Below are 25,659 nucleotides of genomic sequence, written 5' to 3' on the forward strand. Positions count from 1 at the left end.
AGCGTTCTTAAATGGGATATTTTATTAGAGAAAAATCCACAGGACAAAAAAATTCATTTTTCTATCCATGAAACAAAGTAAGAAAGCAAAGCTCATGGCTCAATTGTGGCGTTGCGTAACTTCTAAAAACACTTTTCAAAAGAACACCATGGGGAGAAATAAAGACACGTGCCACTTTTCAAAAGAACATTTTCTCTCATTGGACTTAAAAAAAAAAAGAGAAAATCACAAAAAAATTTAAAATCTGCGCTGCTTGTTGGGCACATAGTCTCCAGGTCCAGGGAGGCCTCTGGGGAAGCCGCCCTGACTTCCAGGCATGTTGGCGTTGCCCGGGCCCGGCATGAGGGGAGCGTTCTCCGCAGCCATGCCGGTGGATCCCATGTGCATCCTCATCTCCTGCTCTCTGTTCTCCTGGAAGTTGCCTCTGAAGCCCTCCTGCTGTCGCTTCATCATCTCTTCGTTGCGCATCCTCATCTCCTCCTCCCTCCGCCGGCGCTCCTCCTCCTGCCGGAGCTCGGCCTGCTTCCTCTTCTGCACCTCCTGGCTGTGGAGCTCCTCCATCCTGCGCAGCTCCTCCTGGCGCCTCAGCAGGTCTTGTCTCATCAGCATCACCTGATGCTCATGGCGGGCCGCCCCCATCTCCTGCTCCAGCTTCTCCTGGGCCTCCTTCATGTTGCGGTCCACCATTTCGAACTGCTGCTTCTCCATCTCCATCAGGGCTTTCCAGCGCATGGCGTATTCGTACTCGAAGGTGCCCGGCTGAGCGAATCGCGGCGGCTGCTCGCGTTCCTTGTGGTACTGCTGGTTTTTGTTGATCAGCTTTTCCGTCAGACCCTCCTCGTCGTCTAACTGTTCCATGGGCTCCACAGTGATGGGCCGAGGGAAGGCGGTGAGCAGATAGGCGCTATCTTGACATTTGTCCAAAGCCTTTCTTGCAGCTGGCTTGGCGGTGAACTCCACTATCCCCTTCCCAGTGGGCCTCCCTCTGTCATCCACCACGATCACAGCTCGCTCGATCTGACCAAACACAGAAAAGGCCTCCTCCAGGAGCTCATTGGACACAAACTCTGGTAGATTTTTGACAGACAAAGCAGCGCCGTGAGTTGCAAACCTAATCCGAATGGGTCTCCCTCTGAACGGGGTGTCGTCCAGCTCGGCTCGGGCTATCTCGGCGATGATCCTCGTCTCCAGGCGGATGAAGCCGAAGCCCCGGTCTTTGTTGACAAAGATCTCGGATGCCTTGCCGTACTTTCCGAACAGCTTTTCAATGTCCTCCTCCGTGACTCCGGTGGGAAGGTTCCCCACAAAAAGCCTGCTGCGCTGGGTGAAGGTTTTCTCCCCGGGCTTCCTGAAATTTTGCAGGTCCAGAGTCAGGGCCTCGTTAAGGCGGGTGGCGTCGCTGCCGGGGTCCTGGCCGTTAGTGTTCCCCCCTTGTTTCCTCTGGTCGCCCTGCCCGGACTGGCGGTTGGCGCCATGGTTCTGCTGAGGACCCCTGTTTCCTTGCATTTTTTTGGGTAATAGAATTAAAACACCGAATCGAGAAATCGTCTGAATCTCTTCGCAGAGGCTTGAAAAATGGCGACTCTACTACGCGATGAGGGGGGGAAGGACGCTATTGTGACGTCAAACCAACGCGACGAATATTTTTTGAATGAATGACGCAATTATATGCGACCGAGGGGGGAAAACGACCGATTTATCTGTGCTCTTTAAAGAAAAATACCTTAAACATATTGTTAAATGTGTAGCATAAACCGTCTTTCTATATATATTTTTTCTCGCACCTTTTGTGGCTCTCTCACAAGCCCGGAAACACGTTATACCAGAGATGTTCTAAAGAGGAGATTAGCTGATACTCGTTTTGCCTAAAAAGTCTTTGATAACATTGATACTGAGATATGTATTCTCATTAAAGGCAAGACTAATAACTACATAACACAAATATATAGAAATAATTTAAACCCACGTTTATAAGCAATTTCTAGCGGGTTCTTTGTTCAAAGAAGCCAACGTAAATGTTCAGTCTTATGGGTAAAAGTGATGGTTCACTCTACAGAACATCTCTGATAGAGCGAGGATTTCGCGGGTCGTTCTCAATTTGCGCAGTCAGAAAACAAACAAATTTGAACATTTATAACTTGGTGTTTGGGGCTAACTTTTTGAAGAGGGCCAAGGTGGTTAAAGGCTTGTCTGCTAAGGTTATAGTCGTGTTTATGGTTGAAAGCGCTCAATTAATTTGTAACTTGGCTAACCTTTTCGGCTAGCTAACGACTATCATGTTCTCCGAGCTGAGTGCCCCAAGAGACGGCTCCTCTCTCCTGCGCCGCCCGACAGAGGACCAGGACCAGGCCCCAGTGTTCGAGAGGGCTTCCCCGGCCTACAGCCCCCACTCGGAGCGCTTTGGAATTGGGGCACGGAGCTTCAATCGTCAGTATGCTCATATTTACGCTGCACGACTCATGCAGATGAGACCGGTGCTCGCGGAAAAAGCCCAACAAAAATGGGGTAAGCATTAGAGATGTCCGATAATATCGGCCGATAAATGCTTTAAAAAAAATTAATGTCGGAAATTATCGGTATTTGTTTTTTTTTTAAATGATCGGTATCGTTTTTTATTTTAATTTTTAATTAAATCAACATAAAAAACACAAGATACACTTACAATTAGTGCACCAACCCAAAAAACCTCCCTCCCCCATGTACACTCATTCACACAAAAGGGTTGTTTCTTTTTGTTATTAATATTCTGGTTCCTACATTATATATGAATATATATCAATACAGTCTGCAAGGGATACAGTCCGTAAGCACACATGATTGTGCGTGCTGCTGGTCCACTAATAGTACTAAACTTTAACAGTTAATTTGACTATTTTTCATAATTACTAGTTTCTATTTAACTGTTTTTATATTGTTTTACTTTGTTTTCTTGTGTTTTTTATTCAACAAAATGTTTTTAATTTATTTATCTTATTTTATTGTATTAATTTTTTTTAAAAGGACCTTATCTTCATCATACTTTGTTGTCCAAATTAGGCATAATAATGTGTCAATTACACGACTGTATATATCTGTATCGGTATCAATAATTAAGAGTTGGACAATATCGGATATCGGCAAACAAGCCATTATCGGACATCCCTAGTAAGCATGCATGTGAACGTGTGCACATATTTGTGTGTTTAGTGTTCTAATACGGTTTGTGTGCAGGATCGAATGTACTCGTCCGTCAACTGTGTGATCTTCAGACTGGAGAACAGTGTTGTATTGTGGGAACGTTGTTCAAGCGTATGGACTTACAGCCATCCATCCTTAAGGAGATCAGTGAGGATGTAAGTGTACTTTACTTTCACTTGCTCCAAACTTCAGTGAACTTTAAGTAGGGTTGTCAAGATACCAGAATTTCAGTAGTCAATACCTGTGAAGTAGCACAAAAACTGGACCCGTGTTCTTTTAAATTCACTACTTAAATGAAAATATGTCAATTGTCAAGTACCGTATTTTCCGCACTATAAGGCGCACCGGATTATAAGGCGCACCTTCAATGAATGGCCTATTTTAAAACTTTGTTCATATATAAGGCGCACCGCATTATAAGGCGCATAGAATAGACGTTACAGTAGGGGCTGGGGTTACGTTATGCATTCATTAGATGGAGCTGCGCTAAAGGGAATGTCAACAAAACAAATCGTGATTGTACTGACACTTCTACTTGCTGCTCTCTGTTCAACAACCCAGTGTTCGAGTTTGTCCTCCAACTGTAGCCATCTCGCTTTGTTCCCTCGGAAACTCTGTTTAGTCTTTTTTACTTGGCGCAGGTCATCATGTTGCTTCCTCCACTTCCGCACCATTGATTTGTTAATGTTAAATTCTCTCGCTGCTGCTCTATTCCCTTGTTCTACTGCGTGACTGATCGCCTTGAGTTTAAACTCTGCGTCGTAAGCGTGTCTCTTAATAGGAGCCATTTTTGGATCTTTACATAAAGTTTAGGTCTCGCAACTACGGTGCAGCCGCCGACTATATTTGTATTTGTATATATGTTAGTTTTTTTTATAGCTATATTAGTCTATTTATACCTGCATTGTGCTTTCCATCCTTACACTTTCCATCATTGTAACTGAGCTACTGTGTTGAACAATTTCCCTTGTGGATCATTAAAGTTTGTCTAAGTCTAAGACTTCATTTTCCCCCGTAGAAGAAGAAGCGCTTCTTCTTCTACAGTAAGCAGCCGTAGAAGGGGGAAATTGAAGTCGGCGTAGTTGCGAGACCTGTTGTGGCTCAATATTGGTCCATATATAAGGCGCACCGGATTATAAGGCGCACTGTCAGCTTTTGAGGAAATTAGAGGTTTTTAGGTGCGCCTTATAGTGCAGAAAATACGGTATTTAAAGAGGAATTTTACCTATGTAGAACAAGAACATTTATGCATTCTAACCAGGGCAGGTTTTTGCTATGGACAATGTGGGCGATCGCTAAAGGGTGCGCGCAACAAAATAAAAAGAAAAAAGAAAATCAAAACAAAACTCGTTTCTGTGCCGCGGCGTGAGATATTGTCTAGTGTGCCGTGGGAAACTACGCAACTTCACCTAATTGGTCCCAAAAATATTTTTTGCAAATCAATAATTTCTAATCTTCAAATAATGTGACGTTGCTTAGTGTCTGTGCTGTGTAAAACTCGGCAGGGTAACCACGTAATACTCCATGTCAGTAGGTGGCAGCAGGTAGTTAATTGCTTTGTAAAAGTCGGAATGTGTCGGGTGATAAGAGGATGGTTTCTTGTGATCCCAATATGCAGACCAAAGCGGGAGGCAGCGTGCAGGTAAAAAGGTATGTAATGCTTAAACCAAAAATGAACAAAAGGGAAAGGAAAAGGCAATGGCTATGCAAAACTAAAGTAAAACCGGATATCGTCTGCTGTGTTTTTCTCTGACGAAGCAGGTGTGTATTAGGTGTGTTGTGAAGCGTATGATGCAGTTCCATTATAATTTGTTTATGAACAAGAACAAACTTGAAGCGCCAAACAAGCATGGAAACACTGGATCTTGATTTTTCTTCAGCGCTGACTCAGTGTTCACTTGCGAGAATTGACGCAGCTTGCCAAGGAAAAACTGTTGCACAGTATTCGGTACTGACGATACTGAAAAAAGTTAGTATTAATGTCATTTGTGCATGTTGGTATTGATCATTTTTGATAACCCTAATTGTAAGGTAAATGTCTGTTTTCCTCTATCTTCTCGTCTTCAGCACAACCTGCTGCCCCAGCCTCCCCGAGTTAAATTCATCAGTGACAACGACGTGCTGATCCTGGAGGACGAGCTTCAGAGAATCAAACTAGAAGGCAAAATTGACATAGCTAAGTGTGTGACAGGTGAGAGGATTGTTGGACCTGAAAAAATTAAATGAGTGCGCGTAAGTGATAGCTTTTTCAATTAGGTAGCGTCATTGCAATATACGGAGCGGAGAAGAATGATGGCAAGTTCACAGTAGAGGACTTCTGCACAGCTGATCTCCCAATGCAGACTGCAAGACCCGCACTGAGTGCAGATAGGTATACTGATACATACACATGCATACGAAGCAGTCAACCTGCGAGCTTTCGATGTAATGTAAGTAACTGCAATATCCATCCTTTTTCTTTACCCCATGCAGATTTGTGCTGTTGGTCTCAGGACTCGGTCTCGGAAGCAGTCATGCTGACAGCATGCTTGGGCTACAGCTGCTGGTGGACATGGTCACGGGTCAGCTCGGGGAACAGGGGGAGCAGAGTGGGGCAGCGACAATATCAAGAGTGTTGATGGTGGGAAACCTCCTAAGTGAGAGCACACAAGACAAAGATGCCTCGACCAAGGTGAGTTGTGTCTCTGAGCCTTTCAAGTAGGCTGCAGAGAAACTTCATGTTTGTTGTTAAACAAGGTTAAAAACATAAGATATTGTTGCACGTTTGTTATGACACAACAAAAAAGCTAAGTTTTACCTGTCCACCGACAAACGCTGAAACCAGAGTTTTAAAAAGACAACGTTTTTAAGGACAAAACTTAACAATGGGCCAAAATGGATAAAAAAGATGTGTTTTAAAAATATATACGTTTTAATGGACATGGTCTTGATGATAAACAAATTTTAAAAAAAAATCACCTTCGGTGAATTAAGTACAGTCGCCCTTTGGAGTCCAAACAGTTTAGAGGTTGAACAACTTTGAATTCAAACAGAAAAAGGAAAGGAAATTCTGGTTAAATAGTCAAATCAAATCCAGAACTAGGACCAAAACAAGGTGCAAGGGGACTAGGCCAGACAATGCAGTGAGCCACCTCACAGAGAAATCCGACCAGCTCCTTTATTATAGGGCACTTTTGTTCCAGTTTTACATGTCCATGGATTTAATAAATGTAAGTCAACTGTTTCTTGTTTCAAATGCACTGTTTTCAAAAGTTGCAAGTGATAAACACTTATTTGGTGAAATAAAAGTAAATGTGAAACTGCATCAATATACATAAATTAAAGATGCATCAATAATCGATTTTTAATCGAATCGTAGCTCCTGAATCGTAATCGAATCATTAGGTGGCCAAAGATTCCCACCTCTAATAAACAAGGTCAGTAGTTTTTATTTTTAGCGCTTTGCCTTTCCTTTCTTATGAATGGACAACATTTTGTTAGTCATTTTCATTTTGTAAGAGCTGAATGAATTACAATATAAATAAATACTTATGAATGAATTAGTCATCTTTGTTGTTAGTAAACACATGCCTAAAAGGACTTAAGCTGCGTTTAGAAGTCGATGGAAAATTAGAGCCATTAAATATGTGTACACTTTATCTGATTAGTCGACTAATCGTTAAGATAATCATTGACTAATCGACTATCAATATAACTGTTAGTTGCAGCCCCAGTTGAAACCTGAAGAGACGCTGAATCAGAATATATAATAATAATATTACATGTATTTCTTTTAAATACAATAAACTTTGATTTCTCTTTTTACCATTGTAATTGAATGGTCAATAACTTTTCATTATACTCAACAAGTAAACAAAACATGTAAATAAAATAGAGTCTGTCTTAACCACTGTTAGCAAAAATTACACTTAAACACCAAACATCTTGGAGTACAGTTTTTTCCCATATTGGAAGACTGGGTCGGGTGGTTTGTTTTCTTTACTATTTTTGGTTGTTGTTATTGCCATGACTTTCCAATCATGTTGCTCAATGTCACACAAAGGGACATTTTGGTTTTGCAATCATATTGTCCTCCTAATTTTTGTTACCGCGCAGTGTTTCCCGACTTGCCAGGCTTTTTCTCCGTGCATCTTATGTGTATAAACTAGCGGATCCGCCTCTGCCCACAGAGACAAACATTGTAGATGACTGACAGGAGGATTCACTCCGTTCATTTATTTCTGTTATTGAATACACACGCTCAGGTGCTGAGAGCGATGCACAGAGTGAACCCACTTGCATCCTGTTTGAAAGTGACTGACGAACATAACAGACACACACGTACATGGCAATTTATCAATGATTGCGTAGTTATGGAGTTAATTCTTAATTGTCATACGATTAATTGATATATTTACCATCGGCCAAGGTCTAATTATTGCAATGATTAATGATGATATAAAAACTCTCCTCGGGTTTGCTGGTAATTAATGCTTACTGTACAAACGCAGGAAATACTTTAACTTTCTCTATCAGACTTTGCATTTGGCAGTGATGACAATGTCAACAACTGTACATCATTTAAAATGAATGCTATTTTGCATGTAACTTCCTGTTTTTTGTGCGTGTTAAGGCCAAATACCTGACCAAGAAGACTCAAGCTGGCAGTGTAGAGGCCATTCGCTTGTTGGATGAGCTACTGCTACAGCTTGTGGTGAGCCTTCTTACCTCCACTCGCCACTCTTTTAGTTACAGCTTATTGTTGTGCAAATTCATCCAGAATTGTCACTCCTGTCCCTCTAGTCATCAGTCCCAGTGGATGTGATGCCCGGCCAGTACGACCCCACCAACTACACGCTGCCTCAACAGCCTTTGCACCGCTGCATGTTCCCTCTGTCTTCAGTCTACCCCACTCTAAAGTTGTCCTCCAACCCATACCAGGCCACTGTGGATGGAGTGAGGTGAGGAAAAAATACAAGCATTGGTCAGACATTTGCTTCAAAGCTTTGCGTTTGCTTCCATTCAGATTTCTTGGAACCTCAGGTCAGAATGTCAGCAACATTATGCAGTACAGCAGCATGAACAGTCACCTGGAGATTCTAGAGGAAACACTACGATTGCGCCACCTCGCTCCAACAGCCCCAGATACCCTCGGTAATTCATGCGCTCTGCTGTACAACAATCTAGATCAGGGGTGACCATTATGTCGATCGCAAGCTACCGGTCGATCGCGGAGGGTGTGTCAGTTGATCGCCAGCCCGGCATTAAAAATAGTCCTAAAAATTGGCGATCTTCAATATGACGTCAGTTGATTGACATTAGCAGCACCCCGATCTTGATGATACTGGATGCTGCGGGCTCAGTATTAAAAATACACGACTGACAGGAAGGTGAGAAACACTTAATATTTCAACAGACTCTAGCGCCGTACATGCCGTCAAAAGCAGTTCCTGTCTTCACAATAAAAGTGCTGCTCCATCCTGCCTGCGCTAACAAAATAAGAGTCTTAAAAAGCTAGCGCACACAAGCTAGCAAGCTACGGAGTTTGCCGTCAATATATTTCTTGTTGTCAATGCAAGTCATCAGAATCAGGGAATGCACCAAATTATATTTTTGTCTTCATGAAAGAAAGGAATCTATATGTTATGGTTATGATTTGAGTTTATTTCGAACATGCTTACAATTACTACATGATACATATGTAAAATATGCTTGTATTTTTATTAACCACCTTTAAACATGTTAACAAAAACATCTGTTTAATAAATAAATAAATATAAATTCTAAATATATATATATAAATATTATATATAAATTAAATGATAAATGGGTTATACTTGTATAGCGCTTTTCTACCTTCAAGGTACTCAAAGCGCTTTGACAGTATTTCCACATTCACCCATTCACACACACATTCACACACTGATGGCGGGAGCTGCCATGCAAGGCGCTAACCAGCAGCCATCAGGAGCAAGGGTGAAGTGTCTTGCCCAAGGACACAACGGCCGTGACTAGGATGGTAGAAGGTGGGGATTGAACCCCAGTAACCAGCAACCCTCCGATTGCTGACATAAATATATATATATATATAATTATTTATATATACATATGAAGATGAGGTAGATCACCTCAATTTGGTCGTTTGAAAAGTAGTTCGCCTGCTGAAAAAGTGTGGGCACCCCTGATTTAGATCAGCGGTCCCCAAAATGTATTTGGGGGGTGTGCACTGGGAGAGTTTATAGTAATCTAATGCAATTGTCTTTTACCTTTTGTACAGTACATCCGAAAAGGAATCACAGCGCTTCACTTTTCCTCATTTTGTTATGTTACAGCCTGATCCCAAAATGGAATCAATTATTTTTTGTCCTCAAAATTCTACAGATAATACTCCATAATGACGATGTAAAACGTTTTTTATTCGAGCAAATGTATTAAAAATTAAAAATAACATATATATATAAGTATTCACAGCTTTTCCCCAATACTTTGTTGATGCATCTTTGGCAGCAATTTCAGCGTTGATCTTTATCCAGATTGTCTCTGTATGTTGCTGCATTCATTTTTCCCTCTATCCTGACTGGTCAAAACATCCCCACGGCATGATTCCGCCTCCAGCATGCTTCACTGTAGAAAAGGTATTGGCCTGGTGAAGAGTGATGCCTGGTTTCTTCCCAACATGATGCCTGGCATTCACGCCATAGAGTTCAATCTTTGTCTCATCAGACCACAGAATTTTGTTTCTCATGGTCTGGGAGTCTTTCATGCATTTTGGCAAACTATTTTTTTTTTTTTTACCTGGAAAAGGGTTCCGTCTGACCACTATACCATACAGGCCTGATTGGTGGTTTGCTACAGAGATGGTTGTTCTTCTGGAAGGTTCTCCTCACTCCATAGAGGAATGCTGTAGCTCTGACAGAGTGACCATCGGGTTCTTGGTCACCTCTCTGACTAGACTAAGATGAATGCAGCAATGTACAGAGACATCCCTAGATGAAAAACCTGATAGAGCTTGAGAGGTGCTGCAAAGAGGATTGGGCAAAAAGGAATAGGCAAAAATGCTCAATGATAGGTGTGCCAAGCTTGTGGCATCGTATTCAAAAAGACTTGAGGCTGAAATTGCTGCCAAAGATTCATCAACAACACATTGAGCAAAGACTATGAACACTTAGTACATGTTGAATTTTTAAAATTTTTTAATACATTTGCTAAAATAAAAAAAAATACATTGTCATCATGGGGTATTGTGTGTAAAATTTTGAGGACAAAAGGAATTTATTCCATTTAGCCTAACAAAATGTGGAAAAAGTAAAGGGCTGCGAATACTTACCGGATGCACTGTTTAAAACAAAGAAAAGCACCACATCAAATGTAAACCACAAACTGAAAAGTGATGGGAATGGAAACAATTCCTTCAACCCTATTGTTGAAAGTTCTGGGTAGTTTTTTTCCCCTCATTTAAATCCAAAAAGACAAAACAACAAATTTCTCTGCGCACAGAACAAACATATTTTTTGCTCTTTTTTCTTACATTTTTACAGTTTTTTTGGATGGATGTTATTTGAAAATAGACAACTTGAATAGACAACAAATTTTGGCAGACACTATTTGCACAAAGTATCGGATCGGTATCGCCAATACCAACCTACATTTTTACTTGGTATTGGATCAGAAACAAAATCAGTGGTATCGCACAAAACTACTTTCAACTTCTTCCAATAGTGAAACGAACTGTTGGTGGTTTAATCCTTTTGCCATTATTTTGTCCACTATGTGAATGACAAGATTGATCAGCCAGCTTACAATGCAATTGCTTGGCAGCAAGCAATGACGCGTAGAAGATGTGACGTACATTTCAATTGACAAAATATTAAAAATATGTTTTATTTTTATATTTCAAGATCACCGAACTCTCCAAAATAACAACTGCTACATTTAAATATACTAACTAAATAAAATAAATTACAATTAAATGGACATTATTTATTGACAGTTTGTTTCAAAGCAAATAGGGAGCCAGGACGAAAAGCCACCGATTGCCAAGACCTGATTTAGATGATCGCTTTCTAATCATATATACCTCATGTGTATTTGCTGTCAGGTTGTTACCCATTTTACATGAAAGATCCGTTCATCTTGGAAGAGTGTCCCCATGTTTACTTCAGCGGGAACGCCCCTTCCTTCGAGTCAAAGCTTCTTTCAGGTGTGTATTTGTGCACAAGTTCATTTGCCTGTGTGTAATTTATTTGTACAATATGCACAGTATATTGATTGTTCAACTTCAGCATGAAGTGTACAAAGTGATTAGCCTTTTCAATGCAAATTCAGTGTATAAAACACACTTCATCCTCTGGCGTTACCAGGTCCTGATGGCCAGGAAGTCCTCTTGGTCACCATCCCAAAGTTCAGCAGCACCCAAACAGCATGCTTTGTCAACTTACGCACTCTTGAATGTGAGCCAGTCAGCTTCTCCGCCTTTTCTGCAGGCGACGATGGCGAGAGCGAGATGAATGTCAGCCACTGAGGGTCCATAATAACTTTTAACATAATGCCCACATATGTATAGTATTATGAGAGGTTTACTTGGTAACATAACATATTTCAGGTTATTAAAATTGGCCTACATTTGAAACTAATTTCCTCACACATGAAGAAACACTGTCAGACTTCATTTCATATAAAGTATATTTTTCATGGGTGAAAACGGAGTAAAGAGTTACATGTGGTGTAAAAACAAATCTTTTTTTTTATTGTGCATCTGCAACAAAATTCATGTATAAAAAGCTTTAATATTGCGTCAAAGATCCAGCATGAACAATCCAACTGAAAAAGATGGTTAATTTCAGTGAAGGATCATATTTTCAAGTGTTACAGTATATAGTTAACAAGGTTAAAGTAAGTTACAGACATGACCCAACTTTGTTTTACAATAGACACAAAAGCCAAATTCCTACCAAGCAGTACAGTTTGTCACTTTGGTATTGTACAGTCTTTTTTTTTTTCATTCTCTAAGGTTTGATACCAACTGTTACCATAGTGTGGAATGGTGCGTCACAGGTTAAACAGCGTTGGAAATATTTTCATCATACTTTGGCATAAGACTTTTACCAGCTGTTCTCTTTTAAGGCGCCGGACCGAGTCATGTACATACTCTGTTTCACTAAGAAGTCACCCTGTTGTCTTAGCTGACAGTCCTCATCATCCTGCCTGCAAACCCCATGGTAAGAGTAAACAGACCAGATCAGGGCTTCCTATTCCAAACTGTGCTGCTTGGTTGAGCTCGCTTTCTGGATTGTTGTAGCTCAAAGAATATGACGATGACGAGTGCAGTGAGTGCTTTAATAGTCATCAATCTTGTACTCATAGTTGTAATCCAGAGTGGAGTCTGTGAAGGCTTCAGGTACTGATGATTGTCCCTCCTCTAATAGCCACGAGTCATACCAGGGTGTGGTGATCTCTGGCGTTGTCGGAATTGTAGTAGTTGTTGGTGGTAAGGTGGTGGTCGTTGTTGTTGTTGTTGATTTTAACCTCAGTAACCTCTGCTGCCGGAGACGGCGAATACGAGCAATTTTGAGTCTCCTCTGCTGTTCTTTGCTGTTTTGTGAATCTGGTGAGTTCCCATTTCCATTAACCACACGTCCATTGCCATTGACAACTACGGGGGGTGGGACTCTAGTGTTGCCATGGCTGACCAGGCGAATTGGTTTGTTGCCATGGAGCGCCAAAATCTGTGGGCCAATGTAAAAAAGAAAACCCCTTCATCTGAGGCCAAAGTATACTCTGGTATTGTCTGGTATTGTATGAAGTCATCATGGCCTCACCTGTTTAATGCGGTCCCAGTTGGATTTGGCCAAGTTGAAGCTGCAGGTGGTTGCTCCCGCCTGGTAACCCACTACGCACAGTTTGGTCAGTGAAGAGAAGCCATCAGCTTTTGCCGTCACACGGTACTCTCCAGGGTTTAGCAGCCGCCAGTAGTCACCAGTTGGCGCTACAGAGCAAAATAGGGTTTGAGTTCCAGTGTGCAGTTTGCAAAATTTGGCTGTCATGTCATATTTTGTGCATTTGATCTGACCCGTAGTGACGTCATGGTTTATCCCTTCTACAGACACAGTAGCGTTTGCAATAGCATTGCCCTGCTGATCCTTTACTATGCCTCGAATGCCACGATGAACCTAAGCGCAACACCAAGTAAATTAGAGTTTACAGTTAAATTATAAACACCAGGACCTACTTACTATGGCAGGGCACCCTGCAATAAAAACGTTTTTATTTTGAGGATTCCACATGAGAAAAGTATCTTCAGTAGATTGTGTGTGAGCGTCTGACCTGCTCCATGAAGATAAGCATGGCCTCCCTGTTCTTTTCCCACTCGCGCTGAAGCTCCGTCTCATGAGGGAATTTATCACAGCCCAGGAAAATGGACAGCTCCAAGCAGTTGGTGTGCAAGTAGCTAAAGTCATTCATGCCTGTGGAGATAAATATGTTTACTTTGGGCGTATCACAGACGGGTCAACAGCCATTGAAGAAATTAATCTCTGCTCACTTCCTGTGACTGGCTTCCATTTAGCCCGGTTGACGATGCCATGCGCTCCTGACGTGATGTCCCCATGGCAGGACCCGTGGTAGTTGTGTGTCATGGTCAGATGTGTGGAGGCGTAGGACACGGCTAACCATCTAAAGAGGGATTCATCTGGGATCTCTTGCAAATCTTCAGGCTCAGCATATTGGTAGCCTCCGCTTCGCTGTCTGTCATCCTCTTCTTCCTCCCTGTGACCATAACCCTGGTTGTAGCTGGGATCATAGCCATGGTCATATCCTTGGTTGTGGTCATAGCCATGTCCATGGTCGTAACTTTGACCGTGATCATAGCCCTGGTTGTGATCATAGCCTTGGTTGTGATCATAGCCCTGGCCTTGGTCATAGCCCTGGCCCTGGTCGTAGCCCTGGCTGTAGCCGTGACCCCCCCACTCCTCATGCTCTGGATAACCTCGGTTTTGATCCGGCTCCTCGTGGTATCCCTGTCCCCACTCTGTCACATCAAAGCCCTCCTCTTCATACCTGTATTAAATACATGAAATAAGGACTAATAAATGACACAGAAGTTGAATGAGCATGAGGTGTGAGGTCCTACTGTCTCTTCTTGCGGCTGTGCGGCTTGTCCTCGGCCGGCTTGTTGAGACGTAAACTGTCATAGGGATACGCCACAAAGGACTCGCCACCCTGGAAGTTTGCACCCAACACAAACGGGTGGCTTTCCATCCAAGAAATAATGGCCCTGGTCTCTCCAGCAATCTAAGATCAAACAGAAGAACCGGAACCCACACAAGTGATGTACAAGTCTATAGAAAGACAAAGAAAAGCACCTTACCGAGCTGTTGGACATTCCGTTGTCAGGTATGGCGATGTGGTGGTTGGGGGCTAGTTTGGGCACCATGCCTCTATCTACTGTATCCCACAGGATGCTGTTTAGATCAGGAAAGTTTTGGAAAATGTCAAATCCCTCGTTGGTGAAGTGGCCGGTGGCCCATCCACTTAGTTCTGAGCCCTGCAAGTAGAAAAAAGTGGACCACATGCAGCAAAATTACGAACCACAGACATTTCCACATACTTTTTACATGCAATTTTCCAACTCACTGCTTCAAATGCTTCTTCGTGTCCATCAGGGTTGAGCGAGGGCACCAAGTGGATGCGTATCCCATCCACCAGCCGCTGAGCTCGAGGGTTTCGGTCTCTGTATTCCTTGCACAAGTACTGCATAAGAAGCAGTATCATTTCCCGGCCCACTGCCTCGTTACCATGGAGACCTGCTGTAAAGCGGAACTCTGGCTCACCTGCAGAGAATGCCAAACAAGAGGGCATCGTGTTCCATCAATGATGAACGAATGACTCAATCTGGTGTTTATTGGCAGGAATAGGAAACAAAAGGGGGCCTTGATACAACCTGATGAATCTATTAATTTTCATCTACAGGAAACCTAGATTTTAACTTCAATAACGATATTGTCATACATCACATATTCTCACCTATTTCGTGCTCTGTGGGATTGCCAGAGATTACGATGGCCATGATGTCTAGTCCTTTGGAGCTGCGGCCCAGGCTGTAGACGCTGGTGATATTGGGACACTCTTCGTGCACTGACTTCATTAGCTGAACAACAGAGAATGTTTCAACGTTGTATTATTGTGTTCTTTTTAAACACGCATCAAATTCTATTTTTCTATGTGAGCTGTGTCAGATAAAGGCGAAATACACCCTTTAATGCTCGACAATTGTGAATGTGAGCTTGGAGCGAAACTGATCCCACAAGTGTTGCAGCAAAGTAAGCTATGTAAAACAATTGCTCATTTTCAAGCTTGGATCAACTTTACTCTGTCTGTGTGAAAACTGAAGGTCCAGCACAGCCCTCATTGATTGACTGTGGAAGGTAACATTGCCCTCTAGTGGTTTCAAAAATGAATGAGCTGCAAGGTTTTCTCCCGAATCTACATACAGCACAGTGCCATTGAGGTGAACTGCACTTTTGGATTTTTGCCTATCGTTCAAAATTTCTGAGAGACAACAACACACATGGTTTTTATTTTTGCATTCTAATTTGTAATAATCGACTCGTTGTAGGTGGCTACCAATGCAGCTAATGGGAGCAATCCATTCTGCCTCTAAATCACCTTAATGCATCGGTAAACCGCCAACCATACTTCATTTATGTCCAGTAACCTGTATAATTACCAAGCTGTAACGACATTGTTATTGTAAGCCCAGACACTGAAGAACTGTTTTTGTAGCTTAGTAACACATCGCCTTATGACGGCATGCTACAGCATTAGCCGTAAGATAGCTTTTGCCTCAGCAGCTGAACCGCTTGAGTTTGTAATGCACAACACAATGTGATAGGACACCAGTCTGTACTGACTGAAAAACATGAACAATCAAATTACAGTATCTAAAGTAGTGGTTCTTAACCTTTTTGGAGGTACCGAACCCCACCAGCTTCATATGCGCATTCACCGAACCCTTCTTTAGTGAAAAATACAATGTTGTTTTTTTTCAAATTCAAGACAAAGTTATATGTTTTTGGTAACACTTTAGTATGGGGAACATATTCTAAGTAACAAAGACTTAATTTAGAGTTTTTTTGGACACTAGGGGAACATATTCTAAGTAACAAAGACTTAATTTAGAGTTATTTGGTTAGGGTTAGGGTTAGAGGGTTAGGGCCAGGGTTAGAGGGTTAGGGTTATAATAAGGCCATGCCGAATAAGGCATTAATAAGTACTTAATAATGACTAGTTAAGAGCCATCATCATCAGCCATTGTCAGTCCACTGCTGGACGAAAGCCTCAGCATGTTTCTGCCATAGTGAACGATCTCTAGCTGCTCCCTGCCACTGCACTGTTCCCCAATATTTGTCTATCTCATCTCGCCATCTCACTCTTGGTCTTCCTCTATTTCTGCTCCCATCCATGGGTCTCCATGATGTCATTAGGGAAGTCCATCTATTATCTGTTCTACTGATATGTCCAGCCCACTTCCACTTACTGAATTTGATAGTTCTCATAATGTCTTGGACTTGCGTTTGTTTTCTCACCCATTCATTTGTTTTTCTGTCTTTATATGTGATTCCGAGCATATTTCTTTCCATGTTGTGTTGTGCTGCTGCTATTTTCTTTTCCATTTTATTTGACAATGCCCAGGTTTCAGCTCCATATGTCATGGTTGGTAACACGCATTGATTAAAGACCTTTCTTTTTAGGCTTAACGGTATTTCTCCTCTCATGATGTTGCTCAGTTTTCCATATTGGCACCAGCCCAATCTGATTCTCCTCCCTATCTCCTGTTCTTGACTCTTTTCTTTCAGGCTAAATCTCTGCCCCAGATAGATATATTCATTAACTTCATCAATTTCATTTCCATTAACAGTCACAGGTCCATGAGGTACCATGGAATTTGCCATAACTTTTGTTTTTTTCATATTCATTTTAAGAGCCAATATGTTACTAATTTGCATGTTAATAAGCAACTAATTAATGGTGAATATGTTCCCCATACTAGAGTGTTACCATGTTTTATTACCGGTGCACAAAATGAACCGTGCATGAACATCACCTTGTTCAAAGAACAAAACCAACACAGTGCATAAACTCACAACAAATTACACACCTGCAAATCAGTGTGACTTCTGCTGTTGCCGTATCCGTAATATGCCGATAGGGAGAAGTTTTTATTTACACGATGAGTCGGGTGTGTCTTGACCTCTGCTGAACCCCTGAGCCCGACTCACCAAACCCCTAGGGTTCGATCGAACCCAGGTTAAGAACCACTGATCTAAAGTATTAGCCCACATTTCATGTTTTGTTTGTACACAGCTAGCGCTACAGTGGATGTAGTTCTAATAACAAGTATGATGTGCTGCATGTATCACGATCAATATTATAGTGACTTACTCGACTTCCCTGTTTATTTTTGGTATCCACTCAATATCTGTCAGCATAGCTTAGTTCCAAGCTCCACATTTACACGGTCAATTCACGCCGTTCTTGACTCTCTCGGCTTCCGTCTGCTCCAACGTTTCACCCTCTTTGTATATTCAGCTTCAAAAAGATAAGGTTGTAAGTCTTCATTTGTCCAAAATTAGCCATCTTCGTCATCTATTACCAAGTCTGCCATGATTAGAACACACACACGCGTTAGTTTCCGGAAGTCGGAAGTGTGTTTACGTGGACCCCGACTTAAACAAGTTGAAAAACTTTTTCGGGTGTTACCATTTAGTGGTCAATTGTACGGAATATGTACTGTACTGTGCAATCTACTAATACAAGTTTCAATCAATCAGTCAATCAATATTGCCATGGGCAGTGAAATAAATGAGCCTAAGAAAGATGTCCCGTTAATGCTTAAAATGACCAAAACATGGTAAATATCGTACATATTAAATATTGGTATGAACGTGTCTGTTACTACATTATACGTATACTTGCAGTGTGTATATAAAACCTTGATGGAAGGTTTTGAAGTGTTTTTTTTAAAGGGCTTTGAAGGCCACAGCGGTGACTCCCGTTAGCCGCATCTTACAAGATGTGTATTCTTATCTCTCACAATGATTGTGAATGATAAGCAACATTTTCCAAAAATGTGCAGTTCCCCTATAAAGCTGACATTCCCTTAATTTGTCTTCTTTGGGAGCCATTCAAAAATGTACTCACTGCCACCATTTCTGTGTAGCTGTGGTGCTTAAACTTCAGGTAATCCACTGGAGTGACTTCATTTTGCCTGTACTGGACAACATCTGGATCTGTGTGTGACACAGAGAGTGTTATATATGTTTTGTATATCATTGTATATGCTTTCCTAGTGTGATGCTCACCAGGCAAAGGGCAGCCTAGAACCTCCAGTCTCATACACAGAGTGCCATTCCAGCTTTGAGGAATGATTCTGATGTAACGGGCCACTACTGGCTCTGCTAGCTGGTTCATTACTGGAGTGTCCTTATCGTTGTTTCCAAAGAACAGCTGGGGAAAAAATGAAGAGAAAGAAAATGTATAATGTTGAAGTGCTCAGGATAGTTCCATCTTTAATAGGCGAGCTCACCCAGTCGGCGTAGCCATCATGGATAGTGGTCCACTCCCTGCTGTCATTGCTGAAAGCCAGGAAGTATGACGTCATAAAGTCAGTCCTGCAATGACACAAGGAAAGTCGTTAAATTGAGACACAGCAGGAGACAAAGTGTTCTTTTGTGTTATTTGTGTCTTACTCGTTTAGGGAGTCCCGACCCTGAGTTATGACTGCAGTGAACTCAGTTGCTCTGCGAGTGTCAATCTCAAACCAGTGAACTTTGTCGTCTGTGTTGGCACACCATGCTCCTCCTTGAGCTTTATCTTCATCATCAGAACCCTAGAGTCCAATAAGGACAGGAAACAGTCTTCATCATTGGTTTGTGCAGGGGGTTGTAGAAAACCCAAAACCAGTGAAGTTGGCACGTTGTGTAAATCGTAAATAAAAACAGAATACAATGATTTGCAATTTCCGCAACAAAGAGGAAAAGAACCATTTGGATTGTTATAGGCGCAAAGTTCAAAAGCCAGCATCTGTGATGGTATGGAGGTGTATTAGTGCCCAAGGCATGGGTGACTTACACATCTGCGAAGGCACCATTAATGCTGAAAGATACATACAGGTTTTGGAGCAACATATGTTGCCATCCAAGCAACGTTATCATGGACGCCCCTGCTTATTTCAGCAAGACAATGCCAAGACACGTGTTACAACAGCGTGGCTTCATAGCTACTAGACTGGCCTGCCTGTAGTCCAGACCTGCTTCCCATTGAAAATGTGTGTCGAAATATGAAGCCTAAAACACCACAACAGAGACCCCGGACTGTTGAACAACTTAAGCCAGACCTGGGCATTCTGCGGCCCGCGGGCCGCATCCGGCCCTTTGTGCGTCCCTGTCCGGCCCGCGTGAGGCCAATTATAAATTACAAAATAAATTTAAAAAAGTATCTATGTCGAGTGTGCAATACAATGGTGCTGCTTTTGTTTTGAAAATCGGTATTTGTATTACTTCCGTGTCGACGTGTGCGTGATTGTGAGTGAATGTGAACAGCTGCAATCACTACAAAATAAAGTTGAAAAAACATCTATGTCCTGAGCACAATACAACTGTGCTGCTTTTATTTTGAAAAGTATTATTTATGGGCGTGTGTCCGTGTGTAACCTGCGAGTGAAGGTGCACAGCGACAAGTGATGCACGGTTTACACCCGAGACGCTAAAAAGAGAAACGTTGATGAAGAATGGCGTGTTTCCAACAAGACATGGACTGCAAAGCAACGTTCCCTCTAAGGCAGTGGTCCCCAACCACCGGGCCGCGGCCCGGTACCGGTCCGCGGACCGACTGGTACCGGGCCGCGCAAGAAATAAAAAAAAATAAAAAAATAAATTAAAATTATTATTATTATTTTTTAAAAATTAAATCAACATAAAAACACTATATATACATATTGTGTATGTGTATGTCAATATAGATCAATACAGTCTGCAGGTATACAGTCCGTAAGCACACATGATTGTATTTCTTTATGAAAAAAAAAAAAAAGAAACCCCCCCCCCCCCGGTCCGTGGGACAAATTTTCAAGCGTTGACCGGTCCCCAGCTACAAAAAGGTTGGGGACCACTGCTCTAAGGTGCGTGCCTGCGCAATTGCGCACTGCTCAAGCGTCTGCTGCACGCAGCAAATATATGCCGCGCACCAAATCAAATCCCATCTGAATTCTAAACAAAATAAACATTTATTCTATGTAATTTTGCAATGCAACTTTGAGTGACAGTGACAACAAGCGGCCCTAACAGTGTTCGTCAACACCGTTCAATTATTGTAACGTCTATCGAGATGCTTCGAGGACAGGAATTATATCGATCACTTTATTGAGCAAAACTGTTTATATTCGGACATAACCACACCAAAAACATGAGTAAAACAATTCTATCTCGAAAAACTAGTCCTTTTCTGCCGTACAAACCAGGCCAAAACCAACTTGTCATCTGTCACCAACACGCATAGCACTAAATCACTGGTGCGTTTAAGGCCACACAAAAAGTCGGACAACTCAAACACCACACAAAGTTACACTATGACTCCTCAGTCATACGTGTGCTTATTTTACTGTCATTTATTATTAATGTTTATTTATATTAGTCATGGAATGCTGTTACACACACTATGTTGAAGTATTACTATTATTATTAATTCTTATTATTATTATTTATCTTACGGTGTATATCAAAAATAATATTGAGCAAAATTTAATTGAAATATTGTGGATGTGGCCCTCCAGCAGTGCTCGGGTTGCTCATGCGGCCCCCGGTAAAAATTAATTGCCCACCCCTGACTTAAGCTGTAAATCAAGCAGGAATGGGAAAAAATTCCACCTGAAAAGCTTCAAAAATGTGTCTCCTCAGTTCCCAAACGTTTACTGAGTGTTGTTAAAAGGAAAGGCCATGTAACACAGTGGTAAAAATACCCCTGTGCCAACTTGTTTGCAATGTGTTGCTGCCTTTAAATTCTAAGTTAATGATTATTTGCAAAAAAAATTAAGTTTCTCAGTTCGAACATTAAATATCTTGTCTTTGCAGTCTATTCAGTTGAATATAAGTTGTAAAGTATTTGCAAATCATTGTATTCTGTTTTTATTTACGAATTACACACCATGCCAATTTCACTGGTTTTGGGTGTTGTAATATTTGTACAGTGGAACCTCAATTTCCAAAGTCCTCATTGTACAAACTTTTCGATATACGAAGCACAGGCCAAATAAAACATATTTGGTGTGCAAACATTTCATCCACTCCTTGTGTGCCTCGCACCACAACCACTGTGCCAAGCAGCACATACAGTACATTGAGGGCGGGCTGATCCATCACCGGTGCTCATTCAATCAGCACAGCAGTGCTGTTGTTACTTACTCTGCTAGCTACTACTTTGTGTGCTTTTTAAAATGTTTTAGCCCTTTTACAGAGTTCAAAAAAGCAATGGACAAGCTGTGTGGTTTGAAACATTCAGGAAAGTATCCACAACGTTGTTGACACAGCCCCCCTACCAACAAGGTAGCGACTTGGCTGTTAAAGTTAAGGAATTGTGTGATTTCAAACTGTTAGTGCACCACAGTGCTAGTGACAATTTGTGTGCGTGTTGGCAGGACATTTCAGTTGTTTGGACTTCATTATTATATTGAAGGTTGATCTTTTACCCCCTCGTTATGTTGATACAGTACTGTATAGCGCTTCATATTGTGTTCAAAGTGTGCAAACCTTTACTCAAATATTTTGTCGAGGCTGCAACCCATTATTCATGTTTACATTGTTTTTGTTGGGAGAAATTTGCTTTAATATACAAACTTTCCTGATAACAAATGTTGCTCAAGAACCAATTAAGTTTGAAAATCTAAGTTCTGTACTAATATTGCAACCATGATAACGCAGAAGATGCATTCTTATTGCATGCAGCATTCATCAGGACATCAATTAAACCGCTAATACAGAATTAGCGGTCAAATCTTATTAAAAAAATATTTTCAAACTGTTTTATTCCGTAGTTTATGTGACAAACTGCCTTCATAATAATAGTTTCCAGTAATAAATGACAGATTTAGCAACTTAAATAGTTATTTTTGCCATTTGTTTCCCAATATTTTGCTCAAGTATAATAGTATGCCGTCGTTACTGTAGCCACAAACCACAAATAATACATTTGTCAACATTATTATTACTATTTTCTTTTTCAAAGTGACTCTAGTGTTAGAGCATAGAAGATTAAGAGTTTAGGTGTACCTAATGCTATGGTAATGCTAGTGTTTTATTTTATACTTCATGTCGAAGGTAGACAATTTGCATAAGTGTAACAACAACATGATGACCGGCATGCAAGCTATCATCAAGTTAAACTGGTACAAAATGTCCATTTAAGTAGTCTGCTTTTAATTATTTTGCAGCATGTCTCAAGATGTGTAGGTGGTTAAGAGTTGGTTTACAGATGTTTCCAGTGTGTAAGTGACGCCTGTGATAGTGTGCACATCCTGATTGACGTGTACCTGCATGTTGAGGCGTGCCTTCTGTGGGGCAAAGTCATATTGAGACATAGAGGAAGCGGTAAGCTGATCTGGTTCGATCCTGTGGGACTCCATGCCCAGGGGAGGACATTCTGAGACACACAGCACAGGAAATAAATGTCGTATGAGGAAAAAGCAAAGCATCTGATATGTTTTCCAGATTGTGGACAGCATTTGACTCACTCTTTGGCTCTTTATAGACACGTGGTCTGTTCTTGGCACGCTCTTCGGCCTCCTTCAGTCTCTGTGCTCTCTCTGGCAGAGGTCAGAAAAACAGTCTTTACACAAAATAAATTCCACACCATTGGCCCCTGAACCTCCCCCATCTTGTGCAACCCAGATCCCATCAGGGGAAATCATCATCACTGTTGCATGTTCTCATCCCAAAAATCCTCATGAAGAGAGCACGAACATTTTGAATACACTTCCACTTCAAGTGTTCATCAACGTTTTTTAATAATAGGATTTTCCACTGGAATGTTCTGTTTTCTGTTGCCCTTGAGGCACAATAGTTACTTTCTTGGACAATAACAATGATATTATTTAACAATAACCTTTGTGGTTTTATACAATCATTTTCTACCCTTTATCCTTCTGTTGTCACGGGTGAACTGGAGACAAGCAATGTGTGCACAATTGTTATAATATACAGTCGTGGTCAAAAGTTTACATACACTTGTAAAGAACATAATGTCATGGCTGTCTTGAGTTCCCAATCATTTCTACAACTCTTATTTTTTTTGTGATAGAGTGATTGGAGCACATACTTGTTAGTCACAAAAAACATTCATGAAGTTTGGTTCTTTTATGAATTTATTATGGCTCTACTGAAAATGTGACCAAATCTGCTGGGTCAAAAGTATACTTACAGCAATGTTAATATTTGGTTACATGTCCCTTGGCAAGTTTCACTGCAATAAGGCGCTTTTGGTAGCCATCCACAAGCTTCTGGTTGAATTTTTGACCACTCCTCTTGACAAAATTGGTGCAGTTCAGCTAAATTGGTTGGTTTTCTGACATGGACTTGTTTCTTAAGCATTGTCCACACGTTTAATCAGGACTTTGGGAATTGTAGCCTGATTTAGCCATTCCTTTACCACTTTTGACATGTGTTTGGGGTCTTTGTCCTGTTGGAACACCCAACTGTGCCCAAAACCCAAACTCTGGGCTGATGATTTTAGGTTGTCCTGAAGAATTTGGAGGTAATCCTCCTTTTTCATTGTCCCATTTACTCTCTGTAAAGCACCAGTTCCATTGGCAGTAAAACAGGCCCAGAGCATAATACTACCACCACCATGCTTGAGGGTAGGGATGGTGTTCCTGGGATTAAAGGCCTCACCTTTTCTCCTACAAACATATTGCTGGGTATTGTGGCCAAACAGCTACATTTTTGTTTCATCTGACATCACATGGACAAAGATAAGACCTTCTGGAGGAAAGTTCTGTGGATGGCTACCAAAAGCGCCTTATTGCAGTGAAACTTGCCAAGGGACATGTAACCAAATATTAACATTGCTGTATGTATACTTTTGACCCAGCAGATTTGGTCACATTTTCAGTAGACCCATAAGAAATTCATAAAAGAACCAAACTTCATGAATGTTTTTTTGTGACAAACAAGTATGTTCTCTATCACAAAAAAATAAGAGTTGTAGAAATTATTGGAAACTCAAGATAGCCACTGTTCTTTACAAGTGTATGTAAGCTTTTGACCACGACTGTACATTCAATGATAGCTAAAGATTTAAGTCGCTATCATTACAAAACTAATGCGCACAATGTCATTATGAACTGAAAGTAGTAAGGTTGGATGTAATGCTTAAACTACATTGGAAAGTTAGTCCCCTGGAGGCATCCGTGTTAGGTTGCAAACAGCCCTCTTTGAGAATTGATGCTTTGTGTGAAATTGTTTGTGGAAGACTTGCACGACTTGGCTGTAACAAGAAGAGGCGTTGTTGATTCACTCTGATGCGGTTTTAAAGAAGAATGACATGATGTCCGCAATGGAAAGTTGAGTTTCATCCACGCGGCTCTGCACTGCAGAACAATTACAATTTATTGAATGAAAATGCATCAATAATAGATTCAGATAAGGATGGGCATCATTTGAATTTCATTTTTCCCAAAAAATCTTGGTTCAGATTTTAAGAGGCAGATTAAAACATTTACTATGAATTTCTCACAGGGCTATTTTCAACCAGTATACAGTGCAGCCGCAAAGTATTCACAACTTAATATTCCAAAATGGAATAAATTCATTTTCATCCTCAAAATTCTCCACACAATCCCATAATGACAATGTGATTTTTTATTTTATTTATCAAATTTATTAAAAGTAAAAAAATCACATGTACATAAGTATACACAGCCTTTGCTCAATACTTTGTTGATACACCTTCAGCAGCAGTTACAGCCTCGATGCCACAAGCTTGGCACACCTATCTTTGGGCTGTTTTGCCCATTCCTTTTTGTTATTGTGGATATAAATATAGTCTGTAGAATTTTGATGACAAAAGGGAATTTATTGAACTTTGGAATAAGGCTGTAACATGAGAAAATGTGGGAAAAAACGAAGCACCGTGGATACTTTCCAAATGCACTGTATACATATTAATCCTTTAAACTTGAATATACACGTCATTAAGTTTCTTTCCACAGGAGTAAGCTTCTATAAAGGTTTCACTTTATTTTTGAAAACCTCATTAGAAAAATATTAACACATATCCTGTTGTTTACATGTTAGAAGTAGGGATGTTTCCAATCAGATAATACCAATCATCTATGAGTGAAATCGGCCATACAGATCACATTTATTAACTGTATTTCTTCATTCTATTTGCTTTAGACATCACAATTTCAACTCAATATTTTCACAAGTTTTTTTTCTCTATAGCTAAACACAATCA

The 25,659-nt window shown here is 41.0% G+C and overlaps 3 protein-coding genes across 4 annotated transcripts in view; 1 reads left to right on the forward strand and 2 right to left on the reverse strand.

Moving 5' to 3' along the window:
• On the reverse strand, positions 1-1,647 carry nono (non-POU domain containing, octamer-binding). The gene has a single exon (XM_062051172.1). It carries the CDS (start codon positions 1,504-1,506, stop codon positions 238-240), a length of 1,269 nt encoding a protein of 422 aa, XP_061907156.1. The 5' UTR covers positions 1,507-1,647; the 3' UTR covers positions 1-237.
• Positions 1,187-11,895, forward strand: pold2 (polymerase (DNA directed), delta 2, regulatory subunit). Of its 2 annotated transcripts, XM_062051170.1 has the most exons (11): positions 1,187-2,174; positions 2,265-2,505; positions 3,211-3,332; positions 5,245-5,368; positions 5,434-5,548; positions 5,650-5,848; positions 7,790-7,870; positions 7,960-8,117; positions 8,183-8,310; positions 11,255-11,356; positions 11,517-11,895. In XM_062051170.1, exons 1-11 carry the CDS (start codon positions 2,016-2,018, stop codon positions 11,675-11,677), a joined length of 1,590 nt encoding a protein of 529 aa, XP_061907154.1. In that variant the 5' UTR covers positions 1,187-2,015; the 3' UTR covers positions 11,678-11,895. The 2 variants fall into 2 exon arrangements, with proteins under 2 accessions (XP_061907154.1, XP_061907155.1); XM_062051171.1 differs by having other exon boundaries at positions 2,026-2,505; positions 11,517-11,894.
• Positions 11,882-25,659, reverse strand: part of aebp1b (AE binding protein 1b) — a 27,557-nt gene continuing 13,779 nt past the window's right edge. Inside the window, exons 8-22 of the mRNA XM_062051169.1 lie at positions 22,937-23,008; positions 22,736-22,845; positions 18,903-19,042; positions 18,740-18,824; positions 18,516-18,660; positions 18,355-18,443; positions 15,178-15,301; positions 14,788-14,984; positions 14,522-14,698; positions 14,285-14,445; positions 13,697-14,211; positions 13,480-13,619; positions 13,226-13,325; positions 12,975-13,141; positions 11,882-12,881 (exon numbers count right to left, since the gene is read on the reverse strand). Coding sequence (XP_061907153.1) covers positions 12,492-12,881; positions 12,975-13,141; positions 13,226-13,325; positions 13,480-13,619; positions 13,697-14,211; positions 14,285-14,445; positions 14,522-14,698; positions 14,788-14,984; positions 15,178-15,301; positions 18,355-18,443; positions 18,516-18,660; positions 18,740-18,824; positions 18,903-19,042; positions 22,736-22,845; positions 22,937-23,008 — 2,612 coding nt within the window. The 3' untranslated portion in view covers positions 11,882-12,491. The remainder of the gene's footprint in view (positions 12,882-12,974; positions 13,142-13,225; positions 13,326-13,479; positions 13,620-13,696; positions 14,212-14,284; positions 14,446-14,521; positions 14,699-14,787; positions 14,985-15,177; positions 15,302-18,354; positions 18,444-18,515; positions 18,661-18,739; positions 18,825-18,902; positions 19,043-22,735; positions 22,846-22,936; positions 23,009-25,659) is intronic.

This window comes from Entelurus aequoreus, linkage group LG06 (genome assembly GCF_033978785.1).
Source record: "Entelurus aequoreus isolate RoL-2023_Sb linkage group LG06, RoL_Eaeq_v1.1, whole genome shotgun sequence".
Classification (NCBI taxonomy): Eukaryota; Metazoa; Chordata; class Actinopteri; order Syngnathiformes; family Syngnathidae; genus Entelurus; species Entelurus aequoreus.